General features: G+C 41.3%; 1 protein-coding gene and 1 long non-coding RNA gene across 2 annotated transcripts in view; one reads left to right on the top strand and one right to left on the bottom strand.

The window, feature by feature from the left end:
* The window catches only part of LOC147201038 (uncharacterized), a 3821-nt gene extending 1023 nt beyond the window's left edge, over nucleotides 1-2798 (top strand). Inside the window, exon 3 of the long non-coding RNA XR_015101559.1 lies at nucleotides 2706-2798. This is a non-coding gene — a long non-coding RNA (uncharacterized LOC147201038). The remainder of the gene's footprint in view (nucleotides 1-2705) is intronic.
* On the bottom strand, nucleotides 2101-16585 carry camkva (CaM kinase-like vesicle-associated a). The gene is made up of 11 exons (XM_086117119.1): nucleotides 16422-16585; nucleotides 7923-8049; nucleotides 7713-7844; nucleotides 6314-6388; nucleotides 6105-6243; nucleotides 5894-6014; nucleotides 5744-5819; nucleotides 4827-4963; nucleotides 4683-4761; nucleotides 3702-3789; nucleotides 2101-2974 (listed from the first exon to the last, which is right to left on the bottom strand). Exons 2-11 carry the CDS (start codon nucleotides 8015-8017, stop codon nucleotides 2702-2704), a joined length of 1215 nt encoding a protein of 404 aa, XP_085973245.1. The 5' UTR covers nucleotides 8018-8049; nucleotides 16422-16585; the 3' UTR covers nucleotides 2101-2701.
* Between the last annotated feature and the right edge of the window lie 1546 nt (nucleotides 16586-18131).

The raw sequence follows: 18131 nt of genomic DNA on the forward strand, positions 1-18131 counted from the left end.
AAACCAATACTTCACATAAAATCTTAATTTCAAACAAGTGTACATTGGTGCAAAGAAGAATTAGGGGCACACACGAAAGAAAAGAATAATGAGTAGACTACGATAGTCTTAATCCTGCGAGAATTCAGTTAACTTTTTTCGGGGGGGAAAGAAGTTGTATTTTTTCGAGATTAATGTTGTAGTCAGGGTGGCTTGTCTGCCTCACAGTGCAGAGGTGCAGGGTTCGATTCCTGCTCCGGCCTTCCTGTGTGGAGTTTGCATGTTCTCCCCAGGCCTGCGTGGGTTTTCTCCAGGTACTCCGGTTTCTTCCCACAATCAAAAACGTGCGTCGCAGGTTAATAGAGCACTCTAAATTGTCCCGAGGTGTGATTGTGAGCGCGCATGGTTGTTCGTCTATGTGTGCCCTGCGATTGGCTGGCAACCAGTTCGGTGGACTCGGTCTACCCCGCCTACTGCCCACAGTTATCGGGATAGACCCCGGTATGCCCGCGACCCTTGTTAGGATAAACAGATTAGAAAATGGATGGCTGGATGGATGTTGGAGTATGTAATATTACAAAGAGTGAAGTTGTATATTTTCGATATTTAAATCGTAATATTCGGACAATAAAGTCATGTACTCTATGTTTATTTTTAAAAGTCATCTATTTCATAGACTAACATAGGATAATCAAATTGTATATTTAGAGAAATAAAGTCTGATAGTTTTGAGATTTAAAAAAAAAGTTTATTTTGTTAGATTAAAGTTGCAATGTAAGTCTGAATATTACAAAAGTAGTTGTAATTCTTTGTAATAAAAGCAAAGAAAAGATAACTGTGGACAATAATCATTTAATAAAAATTGTAATCTGATGTTGATCTGCCAAAATACTGTATTCATTTTATTTTCATGGTAATATGACATTATTAAAAACAATCCAATTAAAAAATATTCTACTTTAATGATTACTGAAGTTAAAAATATGCAATTGCCTCAAATATCTAATTTCCCCCCTCAAAAATAGTAATTTTTAGATGAAAAAATAGGACTATATTCTCGTAAAATTACAACCTTAATGTTAAAAAAAAAAGTAAAACTTTTTCTCTCTAGAATATACGACTTATTTTTCAAAAATGTACGACTACTCATGTAAAATTATGACTTCAGTCTCAGGAAAATTATAATTGATCAAACTGCATGATTTTTAATTTAAAAAAATCCACATTATTAAGATTAAGACGTTCATTTATGGTGTAATATTTTTTTCTCTCAAGTTGACCTCAATAACATTGGTAAAAAGGAGGGAATACAATATTTATTTGTAAAGCGGCCTAAGTGACTCTAAAAAAGAAGAGTAAGTGCAGCAGCTAAAAACATTTCAAAGAAATAATAAATAGGTCATTTTAATTGAGCTGTTTCTTTTGAAACATTTCATAACTGCAAAGAATATTAAGGCACTTTAACAAAAAGGGGGAAAAAGCTTTCTTGCTGTCATTTGACTGTGATTAAAAGTTTTTTGAGTGTGAAAGTTATGAAATATCTCAGACACAAGTGACTAGGGGAATGTCAATTTGACATTCGTAATTGCGGTGGAAATTGAATTTACTCTCTTACTATTTTTGTTATTCTACTAATTGTATTTAACAACACATAATTATCCCATGTTCCAGCCTTGAGACCTAGGTAGCCACATAGGCTGATTGTTATTCCACTACATAGCTTTTGAGAAGGATCATTTTGAGTGAGATAAATAAAAAGATGAGAACATTTAAACCCTCCTGTTATGTTGTTGTAAACGAAGAGTAACTCAGGAGAGTGAATGCCATGCCTTCACATGGCAAGGATTGTTTTAACTTGCATCAATTTCATCAAATAACATAATTTACGCCCCCCCCCCACCCCCTTAGTCCCCCCTCCCCCTTTCCAGGGACTTCAATAATGTTTCTGGGTCACTTTGACCTGCAGCATGTTCAATTATCCAAAAATGATCAAACAAAATACAATCAATATTGTTTAGAACTAATCACTGACTCAACCTCCTATTAAGTGAAATGATCCATTCCGAGCTGCACTTTATGATGATTACATTTAGGTCAGCAAAATTTGCACACAGGAAAAACTACCGGTACTTGGCGTGTTTTATTTTGTTTTGTTTTTGTGTCTTTGTTTTTAAATAGTTCAATTTGGCCCACAATTTAACAGGAAGGTTAAGAAATACATGACAAATTCTAACAATCTTACTATTGTTAGCATTAGGTTTCTTACATATTCATTTAGATAAGGTGTTTTTATTTTTTTAAATAAAATCTCTGATCTGAAGTTTACCGCTAGCCATTGGATTGAAACAAATACACACTATTTACATATACATACAGTCTGTTGATTACCAAACATGAAATTGATTTCACTAAATTACACTTCACATTTGTACAGTTAGTCAGAAGGGAAAAGGGGGCACAAAAGTGGAGCTACTTGGGACTACATGTATATATATTTTTTAAAGGGACCTGCACACAAAGTAACAAGAGAGTGGCAAGTACTACAGAACAATCAGTACAGAAGGCAAAATTGATGAAATGCATTACAGGAGAAATCGGGGGATAGTTGGACAACATAAACACCACAAGGATATGCCAACCATCGTGACTGTACTGCTAATGTGCTTGTTAGTGACCATGAATCTTCTTTGTGTACGTTAATTCCCGCTCCTCCTTTTTTTTTTTAGAGAACATCACCATTGCACCGTTCCTCCGGCTTCTCCTCCGCTGTGGCTGTGCTCAGCTGAGGCTCCATGGGCGTGGCGGGAGTCTGTATGTCGGGAGCATTTGCACTAAGAGCTGCCTTTAGGCTGGCGGCAAGGCCAAGGCCACCGCCTGCTGCTACCGGAGCGGCAGCAGTGCCCGAGGGTGCTCCGGCATCGGTTCCGGAAGCTCCGGAATCCCCCTGCTCGGATGCCCGGAGCCTCTTCATGAGAGTGGTAACTCTGACAGCTTTCTGTGAGTAACCAAACACATGGAGATGGATGTCGAAATCAGTGTATCTCTGTCTTCATTGAACCAAAGTACATATTTTACATTGGAAAATTTTCATGGCACAGCACCAAACAAAAATGTCCCTAAAAATATATTCAACAAATACCGTCAGAAACACCTATATTTACAACCTCGATCTAATATTTGTTCCATCAAGTTGTATGAATGCATTCCCGAAGCTCTTTTCTCTTTATTTTGTCATGTTTCTCTCGGCTGCCGTGCTTGGAACATGTGAATGTTGCATTGTTCAATCAAATTTCAGCCTCTATGTGCTGCCATGCATATTTTAACTGCTGGAATCATTCGTGCTGGCCTTTTATTCTCAAGTGCATTACTTTCTTCAGCCCGAGGATGCCAATTTCATTTTCCATTCTGTCCTTTGCTTTTCTTTGACTCTTAACTTGAAAAATAAATTTGACTGGAACTGCTTCCTCAACGTCCAACATGAATTGTTCACATTTACATGACAAGACAAATCAATGACACTTTTCAACTTCATAATGTAGGGTTGTAGATAGACTAAATAACTTTCTGAATTAAAAGGCACAGTATTGAATTGTTTTGAATATTTTCATTAATATATTTTCCCACTGCCATGTTAACAAGAGTTTTAAAAAACTTGAAGAATACTCTTCTTGTACATTCAGAACAGAAATCCACCGACAGCCCTAAAATATAACAATTTATACCTTCCATTTGGCTTTGGCAAAGTTCTTTTCTATTTGCGCACAAACACCATCTTTGATGTTCTTATCTGAAGCAGCATTCCCAGAAATCCTGTGCAAAGACAACACACTTTAAGCAGGGTACACACAAATATGGAACACATGACAATCGGGGCGATAATGTGAGCATTTTTTCTCTATTTTGATCAAAGTCAATCTTTAAATGAAATATTGAGATCCAAAGGTGCGGGGTGTGTTAAGGGGAATTTTCATCCATAGATGTTAAATCTGTTCAAATATTTACTTCTCCAGGATATAGTGGTACTTACCTCCTACAGTTAATGCTGTGTACTAAGTGTGTTTTTGGTGTAATTACTTTTCTTAGCCAAAGAACTTGGTTTGAAAATATTTCTTAACAATAATAACAAAAGAGGAATTGTATGTGGCGGCCCGGTTGTCCAGTGGTTAGCGGTTAGCACGTCGACCTCACAGTGCAGAGGTACCGGGTTCAATTCCAGCTCTGGCCTCCCTGTGTGGAGTTGGCATGTTCTCCCCATGCCTGCGTGGGTTTTCTCCGGGTACTCCGGAATGTGGGAGGTACTCCGGATTCCTCCCACATTCCATGTGTGTAAGTGTGAGTGTGAGCGCGGATGGTTGTTCGTCTCTGTGTGTCCTGCGATTGGTTGGCAACCGGTTCAGGGTGTCCCCTGCCTACTGCTCGAAGACAGCTGGGATAGGCTTCAGCACCCCCGCGACTCTTGTGAGCATAAAGCGAATAGGAAAATGAATGAATGAATGAATTGTATGTATCACGGCGTAGAAATTTTGAATGGCCACTCAGAATGATCAACCATCCCCTGTGCTGTTCATAAAAGCATAGGGTGTTCATTTCTCATTTTCAACCCTTTCATGCACGCTGTAACCTGATAACATGATAAGCCGTCCACTGAAGTAACCGCTTTCCCTGAAAGAGTAGAATAAAATACTATTTTATTGATCTTGTACCATTCATGGGCGATAGCCTCCTGTGCAGTCAGTCGCTGGTCTTGGTCCACCTCCATCAAAGACGCCACTAAAGTTTTGGCTGAAAAGACAACCAACGGTGAACTCCTGACAGCTCGACAACACAAACAGAGTGAAGTTGATTACCAGAATCAGAAATGTCATCCCAGTATGGCGAGTCAAATTCATAGTCTCCCGACAAAATCTTGAGGAAGAGGTTTTTGTCTCGACTGTCAGGGTCATCTTCGTCGGTGTCATCGTAAAATGGAGGATTCCCGGACAACCTATTGCATCAGCAAAAATCATAACAGTTAGGGTCAGTCACTTTTCTTAATTGACCATTGGGGGAAATTAATGAACGATTAATTGATTTATGAGAGGAGAATCACTTTCGCAATGTTTTAAACTCTGGGGGTTGCAGTGAGCAGATTAATTCTTCTCAGAAAAGAACCAGATCCTGCATACGAGCGGCTGCAATGAGTTTCCTCCGCAGGATGTCCGGGCTCTCCCTTAGAGATAAGGTGAGAAGCTCGGTCATCCGGGAGGGGCTCAGAGTTGAGCCGCTTCTCCTCCACGTCAAGAGGAGCCAGATGAGGCGGCTCGGGCATCTGATTAAGATGCCTCCTGTACGCCTCTCTGGTGAGGTGTTCTGGGCATGTTCCACCGGCTTGAGGCCCGGGGGACGACCTAGGACACGCTGGAGAGTCTACGTCTCCCGGCTGGCCTGGCAGCACCTTGGGATTGCTCGGGAAGAGCTGGAAGAAGTGGCCAGGGAGAGGGAAGTCTGGGCTTCGCTGCTGAAGCTTTTGTCCCCTCGACCTGACCCCCGGATAAGTTGTAGAGAATGGATGGATGGATAACTGAGAATGTTTATTTTGTCTTGATGAATATGTGATTGTTAAACCACATGTAGCTTTGACTTCTTGTTTTTTACTTGGCGAGTGTCTAATTGTTATGCCACATATCGCCTTTCCATGTCATACAAAGCCATTACCGGAAGAATAAACCTGACTACATTTCTCGTGACCAATTTCTTTCTCCAACCTCCGATCAGCTGTACTTACAGTATGTACATAATGACTCCTATTGCCCAGCAATCCACAGGTCTTCCATATCTCTGCCTTCCAACAACCTCAGGAGCTGAAAATAAGAAAGAAGCCCTCTTAGTTTCCCATAGTTTTGGTATGATGTTGAGCATGTCAAACTTGACCCACCAAGATACTCTGGAGTCCCGCATGGATCCTTAATAAGTCTGTTTTCCAGTTTTGCCAGCTGGAAGTCACTGATAACGATTTTGGAATGTTTCAAGCGGTTGAAGTACACTAGGTTCTCCAGCTGTGTGAGGATAACAAATATTTGTGAATAGACTGAGTTCATGTTATGAAGTGCCCCTACTCATCACTGGGTGTCAGCAAAGCACCATACCTTCAGATTTCTGTGGACGATATTCAGAGAGTGCAAATATGCTATGGCCTCCAGCACCTGCCTCATCACGTTACTGGTGTCCCTCTCCGAATAGTAGCCCTGATCTAAAATCCAGTCAAATACCTCCCTGCCTGTTGCTCTGCAGATTACAAACGTAATGATGAAAGGGCACGTTGCAGCGTTTTCGCAAGGTCAACATAAATACTTACAGTTCCAGGAAGATAACGTATTCCTTCTTTGTTTCAAAAGCGTCAACCAGCTGCAGAATATTATGATGTTTTATCCTGTGAAGGGGAAAAGTGGAATAAAAGAAGTGAGTGCTATGATGACCTTCTCCATTATATTTCATGCATATGCAGTACTTATCACATTTACCTGCTTTCAGTGATTTCGAAATGTGGACTGTTATTATTTAGATCATTAATAATAACACCTGTTGAATGCAGTACGCTTTTACTATTACTATTATTCATAGTTTGTGCTATACTTACATGTTGCCTAGCTTTTTGTACTTTTATGTACCTATATTTTGTAAGATGAAGAGTATTTCTCCTCTGGATGTGTGTATTTTATTATATCGAATCTTTTGGCCATTTCATCTTTGTTCTTATTTTAATAGGTGAAAAGAAAAAAAAAAGAAAAATATGCTGATATGAAATACTTTCATTGCTATCAATTTTTCAGCTGTATCGACCAGCCCCGTTTTGTCAACTTCTTAGTTGAATAGAAATCTGATGTGTCAAAAGTATTGGTGTTATCAGTTACTTGGTATATCGTATCGGTCAGCACTCAAGAGTTGAGTACTCGTACTGGTATCGTTAAGTAAAAAAGTGGTATTGAATATGCCTAATCATAAACTACAATAGGCAACTGTAGAAGGGAAAAGCATGACATCATGCAACATGTTTGAAAGGACTAGAACAGAATGACTTTATTGTACAGGGAAAATAACGCTGGATGTTCTTTTTAACTCTCACAAAATTGTATCCAGGCTGCCGACCCGTCGACTAGCACGTCCGCCTCACAGTTCTAAGGTTTCTTCCTGTACTCTGGCTTCCTCCCATGTTCCATATACATGCATATTAGGTTAAGACTCTTAAGTTGTCAAAAGGCGTGAATGTCAGTGTGAATAGATGCTTATGTGCCCCTGCGCTCGTTCCAGCGTTTGACCCTCGTGAGGACAAATGATATAGAAAGTGAACATTCTGCCGCAATCCTGTAATTGATGGATAACTGGCTCTCATTCCTGAAAGTTGTGACAGGTAGGACGTACAGTACAACAGTTATCCAACAGTTATTCTTGGGAAAATTTCTTCAGTTTTAGATTATTTTGCCCACTTGGGGGCAGTAGAAGCATTTTAAGCACAATTATTTTGTCACACCGTATGTGACTTTACTTTTGCTTTATGCGAAGTACAGTCATTGTTTCACACTCCAACTGTCACTTAGCAACACTGAGAAAAAATGTTTATTTAACAAAAGGCGCTACTCAGTGGAGAGAGACTTGGGGTTAATGACCTCAACAAAGTATTGTATAAAATCTCAGAAGAGTCAGCCAGTGTTTGGAAAAAGGGCTGAATGTGATCCTTGTCGCTGAGCTCCACTTACATCTTGAGGATCATGATTTCATTCTTGGCCGCTTTCCTCACGTTCCTGCCGTCCTTTTTGTTGAACTTTTTGCAGGTGTACATTTTCAGCGTGTTCCTATCCTTAGCTCGGAACATCTCGCAAAACTCCTCTCTGCAAAAGAAAAAAAGGAGTTCCTATGATTTTTTTGGAGCAACATTCTCGATTAATATCCTAATCGGCCTGACTTACGACTTAACCACTTGTCCGAGATCATACTTGTCGGTGACTTCAGCGGGATTGTTGTAATCCTTCTTCTCCCCGAGCGTCAGACAACCAAATGGCATGGCAGCTCCTGCCCTAGCCAGGGAATCTCTTGCTGAACACAAAAACAAGAACAAGGAAAATGGAAGGGGCAAGCAGCGACGAAGGGGACCTCGCATCTTTTTGATGGTTAATTGATCCATCAAAAAGATAATCAAATTTTGGCGCCATTCTCCACTAACACTCGGTAGTAGAGAATGAAAAAAAAGCATCTGAATAGGATACCTGCTCCAATTATAGAGCTGTGTCGGTTTTCTCCGGGTAGTCCGGTTTCCTCCCACATTCAAAAACATGCATGGCAGGCTGATTGAACACTCGAAATTGTCCCGAGGTGTGAGTGTGACCGCGGATGGTTGTTCGTCTATGTGTATACCCTGCGATTGGCTGGCAACTGGTTCAGGGTGTCCCCCGCCTACTGCCCGAAGACAGCGGGCATCGGCTCCAGCACCCCCTGCGACTCTTGTGAGGATAAAGCAGTTCAGAAAATGGATGGATGGATGGAATTACAGTGTTCATTTTGAAGAATTCCCTGTTAAGAGTTGATCCCAGCCATGGAATACGCCCAAAATGCCTGCTTCAAACCAAAACTACCGAGTTCTTCTTCAGTTTCAGGCATGGATCCTTGAAATATTTTGTGAGTCATTTTACGACAGACGACAAGTCGCCTAATTTTGTGTTGATCGATGAAACTGGTGTAAGGAGTGACTTCCTCTGAAATGTCTGGAAACGGCAAGAACGCTACTGAGTGAGTTTTGAGGAACACGTTCCAGACTCGTCGCTGATGTTGTAGTGGTACACTTGCCTGACTTGTGTGCGAGCAGTGTGGGATCGGTTTCCCACTCAGTGATGGTGTGTATGTGGGTGTGAATGGTTTTGACCTTTGTTTTTTTGCATTTAGCATAGAGTGTAGCTGAATGGCAGCTCATTCTTGTGACAAAGCATTTTAAATAGGAGATGGCCACGCTCAAGACCAGCAGTGGCGATGGTACCTATGCACACCTTGGCCATGTATATGACAACAAAAAAAAGATAGTGTTCAGTTTTTAAATGATATTACCAGAGATGCGTTGATTAAACAATGCATGTGTACCCAATATTGTAGCCGTCAAGTGTACGGCGTTAAAAGCTAATTGTGGGTCCATGTTTTACTCCACTCTCAGAAAACAATCCAGTCCACCACGCCAATCTAAATATTGAATGCTTTTATGGTAAACAGGCGCTTTCTTGGCAGGCACGGCGGTAGGAACAGCAGCCAGCAGAAAAGAGTGGGAGTCAAAAGAGAAATCCGACTGCGCTCGCTGCTGTCTGGAGCCTCTGTCGAGACCCCACCAAAAAGCAAAAGATTGCTCATGGCTGTAAAAGCTCCGTCATATATTATTTTTCTTCTGAAAATAAAGAAATAAATCAGAGGATTAAAATGCGAGAAGCTTGCTTTAATACTATTTATTGCGTATAAGCAGGTCATCGGAGGGTCCGCAAGGGGGGCTCATTACTGAGACTGATGTCCCTGCTGATATGCCTTATCTTATATTTTGCAAAAGACAAGACATTTATTTTCCTCAGTATGTTTGCATTTATAATTATTGTTAATTGAATAACTAGTGTATAAATAGAAACTCAACTGTGTGTTCCAGAGTGAAAGTGTTTGTGTTATCGTGGCAGCACTGCAGTGGACATTTGCTGTGCTCTAGGCTCAAAGCAAGGTCTCGATATCGTTCATAGTCGCCCTCGTTTTGTCATAGAACATTGCAAGTATTTTCATTATTCCTTTTTATTGATCTTGATCTTAGGTTTGGCGTTATTCGACTTGTGATATTTCGTTTGTGTGTTCTCTTTTTGTTTTATGCAGTGTTTTTTCCTGGCTCCTTGTGACCAGCGATTTCAGTTTGTACTTTGTCGGTGCGATTTTCTGTAATATTTTTGTTATCGCATTTTAACTGAGCCTGCATTTCTGGAATCCAAAACATTATTCAGTTTGGTTCAGAACCTGACAATAATGTACCATATTTCCTCAAATAAAAAGTACCGCACCTCATTTTGAAAGGGTTAGACCTAGTTCAAACGCCTGTTTGAACAAGTGTGCACACATACTGACAAGAGGGTCTAATTTGAGAACTTTTCCCCCCCTTGCAAATGATGTCAGCAAAGGCCCGATGGTTGGATACCTCTAAAAAAATGATCCTGAGAAATTATCATGGTACTGAAGACTATGACAAATTTGGGAACCACAAGAAAAATGAAAGTTCCATTTTCTTTTTTAAACCAAGACATGCAGTCCATTTAGTGGGGAGAAGACAATGTAAAAAAAAAATCCACTTTTGGATGAAAACTGAAATCAACGGAACCGCAGTGAGTTAGTATTACATTGTTTTCACACAAGTCCCATTAGCATCAGTAACAGGACAGCGGGATGGTGTTCACTTTTGTTGCCTACCCTGAGCTCTATTTTGGCAGTAGTCTGTGGCTGCCAATGCCTCAAAGGTTGTTCATGTTTATGCAGTACCGATTAAAAGCGCACTAGGCGCACGCACATCAAGGCTGAGAATAAAGTGCAGTTGAGCATGAGCCCGGAGAAGCTGAAGGGAGTAAAGTCTCCTTGACTTCCAAGGCCACTCGAGACAGGTTGACGGGGCTATTTGTGTTCTACATGTATGCCCAAGTAAAGAAGTACTCATGCCCTTGCGGTGGGTATGAGTTCAAAAGAGCTACTCAAAGCACGCAGCCTCCGAATTTGCCCCAAATAATGCAAGTTGTCTTTTTGTTTGTGTTCGCTTTTAGTCTGAAGGGTTGTCTGAGTCACATGCTTTATTCTGGAAATAACACACCCAGCGCCACCATTAAGGTTTTGTGTCTACCCCCTAAATTCATCCATCTGTTCTAATTATTTTGTTTATTTTCATCATTATGTGCTCTAGTTATTAACAGTGATATCATCCAGTGATAACAGTGTCATCCATCCATCCATTTTTGAATGCAGATTATCTTGCTTTTTTGCGTTTTTGTTGAATTGCCTCAACTTTATTTTACAAAAAAACATTTGGATCCTGACATCTGACATATATATATATACACACACATACATACAGTATATATATATATACAGTATATATATATATATAATTATATATATATATATATTTTTTTTTTAAATAGACTCCAGCTCCATAAAACATGTCTGGATTCAGATGATTCTGTTTTGTGAAACCACTTGATGAAACAAAATTTAATAAATTGCACATACCATTTTTTCAGTGTACTTGATTTTTGGTTGCACATGATTAAAATGTTTTAAACGAACACTTATCGTGTGTTTATTTTCGGGCAAAACACAAACAAATTACATTGCTTTACCACATTTGAAACCAACCCAGAATTAAATAAATCCAAATGATCTCTTTTTTTGAGTTTATCGCAGCTGACTTTGGGCAAAAAGAAGACAATTATATCCTGGACTGGTCGCACATATAGAGACATACATCACAACCATTGTGACTGCAAGATAATCGCTGAGTGGTAAACAAGTCTGCTTCACAGTTCTGAGGTTTGGGGTTTAATTCTCATCCCCGACCGTCCTAGGACTGAAGGTACTGAAGTGTGATCGAATGATCAAGTCGGGGGTGGAGCCTGTGCAACTGAGGCCGACAAGGAGAGTGACTGAGTGGGTTTGTTTGGAGGCCCACAGCTAGTCACTGACTGAAAAAAAATATCAATGGCCTCATCGTTTAGTCAACGTCACCTCCAACATCATCACCTAAGCATAGAAAAAAAAATATGAATTTGTTCTTCTCTCTCCAAATGGGCTCCTGCTCACTCGTGAGCCTAAATGTTAAGTGCTAGGAAAATCTCTTGAATTCAACATAATGTGCTTGCCCAATTATACAGTATATATTGTATAAAGTGATTAATCATCAGTCCCTACACTACCAGGCTACCACCAAAGGCTTTCTCACCCACCTCGCAGATAAAGGCAGTTCTCCTTGATAAAGAGGACAACAGAGAGCATGTAATGCTGACTCAAGACGTCTTTATCTGTGTCTTTTGGGGACGATCTGAATAAAGAGCTCTTCATTAATACTTCAGAATTCACTTCGCGATTGTGGAAACCCTTGAGGGGGAATGACAAAGTCGTTTCCCCAGAAGCAACCAAATTTAAGGGCGCTATTTTTGTGCTGAGAGCAAAGCGCAGTCTAACTCTACAGTCAGATCGGATGCATGCGCAGCATTTCTGCAGGCTCATCTCCATATAATCAATGCAGTTCATGTGATCAGGCGCAGTTACAAGCCAGGTGGCACTTTAAAGCAAAAATGTTATTTCGCCATGATCGGTTGGCTTCAGTGAATATTTTGGCGTTGATAATGGACTTACTACGGCACATACCAGTATATATGTAGTACAAGCACACACAGTCAAATAATGTTTAAATAAGACACACACACATAGAGCATAGTGAAATAAAAACAATGTGGGACAATATCATTGCAGTCTGTGGGACCCAGAGTTAGATACGACTCGGCCAGCTTCCATTACCAACAGGGATGGAGACAAAAAAGGAGCAGCCTTGGCGAATTGGAAGAAAGGAAGTCGGAGTTACTTTTGAGTGGACTGAATTGTTTATAACTGTTGAACTGTCAACCAAGATAGCATTTAGCAGCCACCACAACCACTGATCACCAGATTGTTTACTGATATTTAAACTCTTTCTTTTTTTATTCCTTAGAAGAAGAGCCCCTCCGCCTGTCCGCCTTAAGCAATCCCAGGGCCTCTTCGAATTTTCCTTTTTGCCTTGGAAATTTCCTTTCCTATCCTATCCAATTAAGATGACCCGAAGTACTTAGAGAAGAGAATAATTCGAATTCTAGAAATGCTAAGGAAAGGTGTCAGGATGCATCTTTACTGCATCGGCTACTCTTGACAAACCCTTGAAAAAAGTATTACCCACAATTCACAACATTTAATTCAACAGGGGACCGACATTGTTGGCAGACTACGCAAAGACGCTCGAGTTTCACGCTAAAAATGTTTTTAAAAAAACAAAAAAAAAGAATAATACAGTTTGTCACACATGGATAAACAGGAAGGCCAAAAAATATATGTTCAAGCAAAGGAAAGGTTCAGGTCCACACATACAGAAATAAAATTATAACCATCCACTCCACCCATTATCTGAGCCAGTTATCCTCACGAGGGTGACGACCGTGCTGGAGCCTATTCCAGCTGTCTTCAGGCAGTAGGCGGGGTACACCCTAAAATGTTTGCCAGCCAATCGCACGCAGCCACGCAGACTCACTATCACACCTTGGAACAACTTGGTGTGCTGCATTGACCCACTGTGCATGTTTTTGGAATGTGGGAGGAAACCAGAACACGCGTAGAAAACCAATGTAGGCACAGGGAGAACAGGCAACCGCCACACAGGAAACCCGAATTCGAACCATGGACCTCTGCATTGTGTGGCAGACATGCTATCCAGTCGACCATCATGACGCCCCATGTGACTTTCCGAGGAGGCTCCCGGTAAGTCACATGGTAAGTCACCCCCGTGAACAAACACACGCAAAACAAGTTGCTATATTTCACGTTTGGCCTGAACGTAGCATAACTGTGCGTATGGGTGCTCGACTTGGTGGTGGCCCATCAGTAAAGGGGCAGAGTGAGGAGTAAATTTTGAGTAAACATTAACAAGACCCTTCATTAATTACGCCGACATAATCCAAGTTGAAAGAGTTGTATATTTTATCCCCCAATACATTTACACTTATGTGTGCACTTTAAAAACATTTCATGATGTTGTATTGTATGGTCATGTTTTATGGTTGCATGGCAGCACGCCAGAGAAGCGAATTTTGCCAGCGTGGCGCCTCTTCAAAGGCTTGATGATACGAGACAGATGGTCCCACGTTTGAGCCAGAAGGTGAAGAATGTGCTTCATTTAGCTTTTATTTATCATTTAAACGTCAATTGTGACAACTAAAATACCCTCTGTGAGCGTATGAGAAAGAAAAGGAGGCATCGGTTTTACACATCAACGAAAACGCGGATGAGAAAGTGAATCGACCCTTCTGACGACCATTCATGTCCTCTTTCTGTCGTCACAGGCTCATCTGGTCTCTCTGATGTTGTTTAGTTGCCATGGTAACTGAGTGCTACAGTATGGGGCTGCGTTGCTGTCAATCCAGCATCGTGCCGATCACTGCTGCTTGATGGGGCTGAAAACCGCGGCTCTCCGACGTGAGCTTTTACATAACGGCAAAACAATGAGGAAGCTTGGGAACTTTACACTCAGTGACTGATATCGAATGTCCATGCTGAATTTTGCGACATCAGGCCAGCAGTCCATACACACTGTACTGCGGAAGTCTGTTTTGCCTGTGTGGTGATGCCAAATGCAGAAGCAGTAATGTAAACACAAATGAGCCACATTCAGTCACCCGTTCATCCATTTTACAGTATTTGTCCTGTAGCTCCGGTTGGGCCATGGGTCCAGTTAGAGCCTATCCCAGACTATGTTTGTCAAAAGAAGTGGTTTTCACCATTGACTGGTCACCAATCAATCACAGAAAAAAAAATCCATCCAGTCATTTTTATACAGTATCGTGCTTGCTAACAATTGTTGGCGGGTCATGGGAGATTTTCCCACCCGACCTTTGGCGAGAGGAGCGCAGTCCACCCTGGACAGGTCACTAATCATTCACATGACACTCCTTCTGTTTGCCAAAGTGCTTATCCTCAGGGCCGTGGGTGATCTGGATCTAACTTTTGGGGAAAAATGTCGGGTACACTCCGGATTGGTTGCCAGTCAATGACAGGACACATTGACAACCACTCAAATTCACACCTAAAGACAATTTCGAGGCTTGAACGAACCTACCATGCATATATGCATTTTTGATGGAGGAGGAAACTGGATTACTCAGAAAAACCCACACAAACATGAGGAGAACATGAAAATTTGAGATTGGAATCCAGAAACTCAGAACCATGCGGCAGATAAGCTAACCATTCGAGACGTAATGAGAACGATAATATTGCGATATTAAACTTGCCACAATATCGTCATTGTCATGTTTCGATGATAAAAGCACCGCATTTCCTTCAAAAAGCATTCGTTTATGCCTGCTTCAGCCAAACAGCGCATTGTTTGGGGCCCCTGAGTGAACAGGAAGACATGCAATACAATACAATTCAATACAACCCAAGTTTATTGACATAGCACATTTCACATCAGCTGCAGTTGGAACAAACACTTTACAGAACATTGAACATAAAATAACCAATTACAAAAGAAAGGGAAAACAGTAAATTAAAACACAAATTTGTGATACTAACACAGATAGAGTAGAAAGCAGAAAACAACAGAACAGTGTTGGTCTCATGTTGAGTCAAAAGCCAAAGAATGAAGATGTGCCTTCAAACGAGTTTTCAAAATAGGCAGAGAGGAGGCTTACCTAACATTTAACTGAAAGTCAGAGGCGAAGACCGGCAACAGAAAAGGCTCAAGCCCCTCTGAACATTCGCTTTGTCTTTGGCACCTGGGGAGGTGCCTCCAGGTGGAAGAGCTCAGACAGGTAAAGTGAGGCAAGGCCATTTAAAGCTTTGAAAATGAATAGAAGAATCTTTAAATGAACTCTAAAATAGATTGGGAGCATGTGAAGGGAAGCCCAAATTGGGGCGATGTGCTCCCTCTTATGAGCTCCAGCTAGGAGCAATAACGACTGACTAAGCCTATTTCTTTGTCACTGCTGTTATGCAAAAATACACAACATTGTGCTGTTCTTCTTTTACAATATTGTACATATTTATACAGCATTGTAAGCTATTTTATACTGCCACTCTCCCCACCATATTGTCATAATTATCGTATTAGGGTGATATCGTGTCATGACATTTGGATATTGTTCCATCCATATTAACCACTAATCGTGCTGATCATGATGTAAGATACACCTATTTATTTCATAATGTAAATGCATTTTTTTTTATTGATGCTCAATGCAGTCATGCTAAAAAATCCTGCCCAGCTCCCTTCAACCTGCACAGGTTCTCTCTCTCTCTCTCTCTCTCTCGCTCTCTCTCTCTCTCTCTCGCTCTCTCTCTTCATCCCTCATTGTGCAGCTTCGCGGGGTGAACGATGACTTTTCGGGTGCGAAACTATGACTAGTTATGACAATATCGCGGAGGCACGGACACTGCGATACTGTGAACACGTTAAGCCGAGAAGCAGCTTGCCTCCCTGTGGAGTTTGGGGCAAAGTCTCGGTCGAGAAATGAAGCCCGTTGGGCAAAGTAAGTAAATGAGCCCCATTTGTACTTTTGTACAAAATGAAAAAAATATAAATACACAAGAAGATGCAGGTCTTTAAATGTCAATGTTTAAAAATCTCTCATATGGCAGGGAAGAGTCGATGTGTAGAAAAGATGCCCACTTACCTTCAAGGAAGTGAATCGGTTACGTAAGAAGTATTCAATCCTCTCTCGTTTTCCTTATGTCCCGGCACGAGTCCACTTTTTCCACTCGACGTCGTGGGGAGCGCTCGGATTTAGCAGGCTCCTCGCAACATTTCCAACAGGTCAGCTTGCTCGCGGGAGCGCGCACGTGGAGCAGCGCGCTGTGAGGGATGGAGAGGGGTGGCGCGCGCGCGCAGGACGCACGACCGCCTCGTGCGTCAGAGGCGCAACGTTCGTCCTCGCTTCATCGTCATGAATGAAAACAAGTTACGAGCGGTCCTCGGTTTACGACGGAGTCGAGTTTCAGATTAGCAGCACGGTGCCGCAGTGGTCAACACGTCTGCATCACAAGCAAGCGATTCTGTGTTCGATCTTGGCTCAGGTCCTTCTTTGTGGCGTTGTAAATCCGGCTTCTTCCCCCATTCTGAAACTATATTCCCCGAGTTTGCGTGGGTTTTCTCAGTTTGGCTTCCTCCCGCATCTCAAAACATCCATGTTGGGTTCATGGAAGACACTAAATTATTCAAAGGTGTGGATTTGAATGGTTGTTTGTCTATATCTGCTCTACGATTGAGTGGTCATAAGTGCGAAAAGCAGAGCACCACATTCAGCGTGAAAATGTTCATTGCCCAGGGTAATTGAAATCAAATTCAGTTTCGGATTAGAAACACGGTGAAGTGGTGAGCGCCTCTGCCTCACAGTTCAATGTCGTGCCAGAAGACCCAATAGCGGGGAGGCGGGAGAAGCAAGTTGTACTGAAAAAAATGTATTAAAAAAAATACACAAGCAGGGGTACTCTGGGAAAACTAAATTAAAAGTCCTGAAAAGACCAAAACTCAAAGTAACAACAAAACACCAGGAAATAAAACACACCACGTAAGAGAAACAAAACAGCAATAACAATGTAACGCAGACTGACAGAAACCAGGGAACTAGATGCAGGCAAACTGATGAGATAAAGAACAGCTGGATAAGACAAAGAGTTGGAGGTAGCTGCTTGGTTAACACAAGGGACCAGGATGACAACAACAAGTGCAAACAAAACCTACGGAGGAAGACAAAAAAACCACATGAGAAAACAAAACCAAATGTTATCTAAACAAAAGCAGAATCATGACAGTGAGAGGTTCTGGGTTGGAATCTGAGGTCAGGCCCTCCTGTGTGGAGTTTTAACTCGGACTTCCTCCCATATTCGGAAACTGTATTTCATTTAATTTACCCTTGCCGATTAATATCCATCATCAAATTTGAACTGTCGCACAGCATTTCCCTAATTTTTGTAGCCGTTCTGGGTTAGAATCTCGATTTTGCATGTTCTGCCTATTCTTATGTGGCTTTTCTCTTTCTACCACTTCGCAAACACATGCACTGAAAAACAAGCCCTTTGAATTTACGTATTGTAAACATGTCCATTGGGTACACATGATTAAAGTGCTCACCTATAACATTAATATTATTTATTATTCTTGAGGTCAGTTTAGCGCTTTTATTTTGTACAACTGATAATCAAATACCTTTTTCAGTGTGCACATTAAGATCACTGAAAACTGTCAATTTGTGAATGTGTTAATGAATGATTGGTGATGTAAAAAATGTTTTTGTGTTTTCAATCATCAATCTTGGGTGTACGCCTTGCTGCTCCTCCTTAAAACTCAGGCTGGATCGGCACCAGCTCAGTCGTGACCCTAACGA

The sequence above is a fragment of the Hippocampus guttulatus genome, chromosome 8 (genome assembly GCF_054856545.1).
Source record: "Hippocampus guttulatus isolate MCC_2025c chromosome 8, RoL_Hgut_1.0, whole genome shotgun sequence".
Classification (NCBI taxonomy): Eukaryota; Metazoa; Chordata; class Actinopteri; order Syngnathiformes; family Syngnathidae; genus Hippocampus; species Hippocampus guttulatus.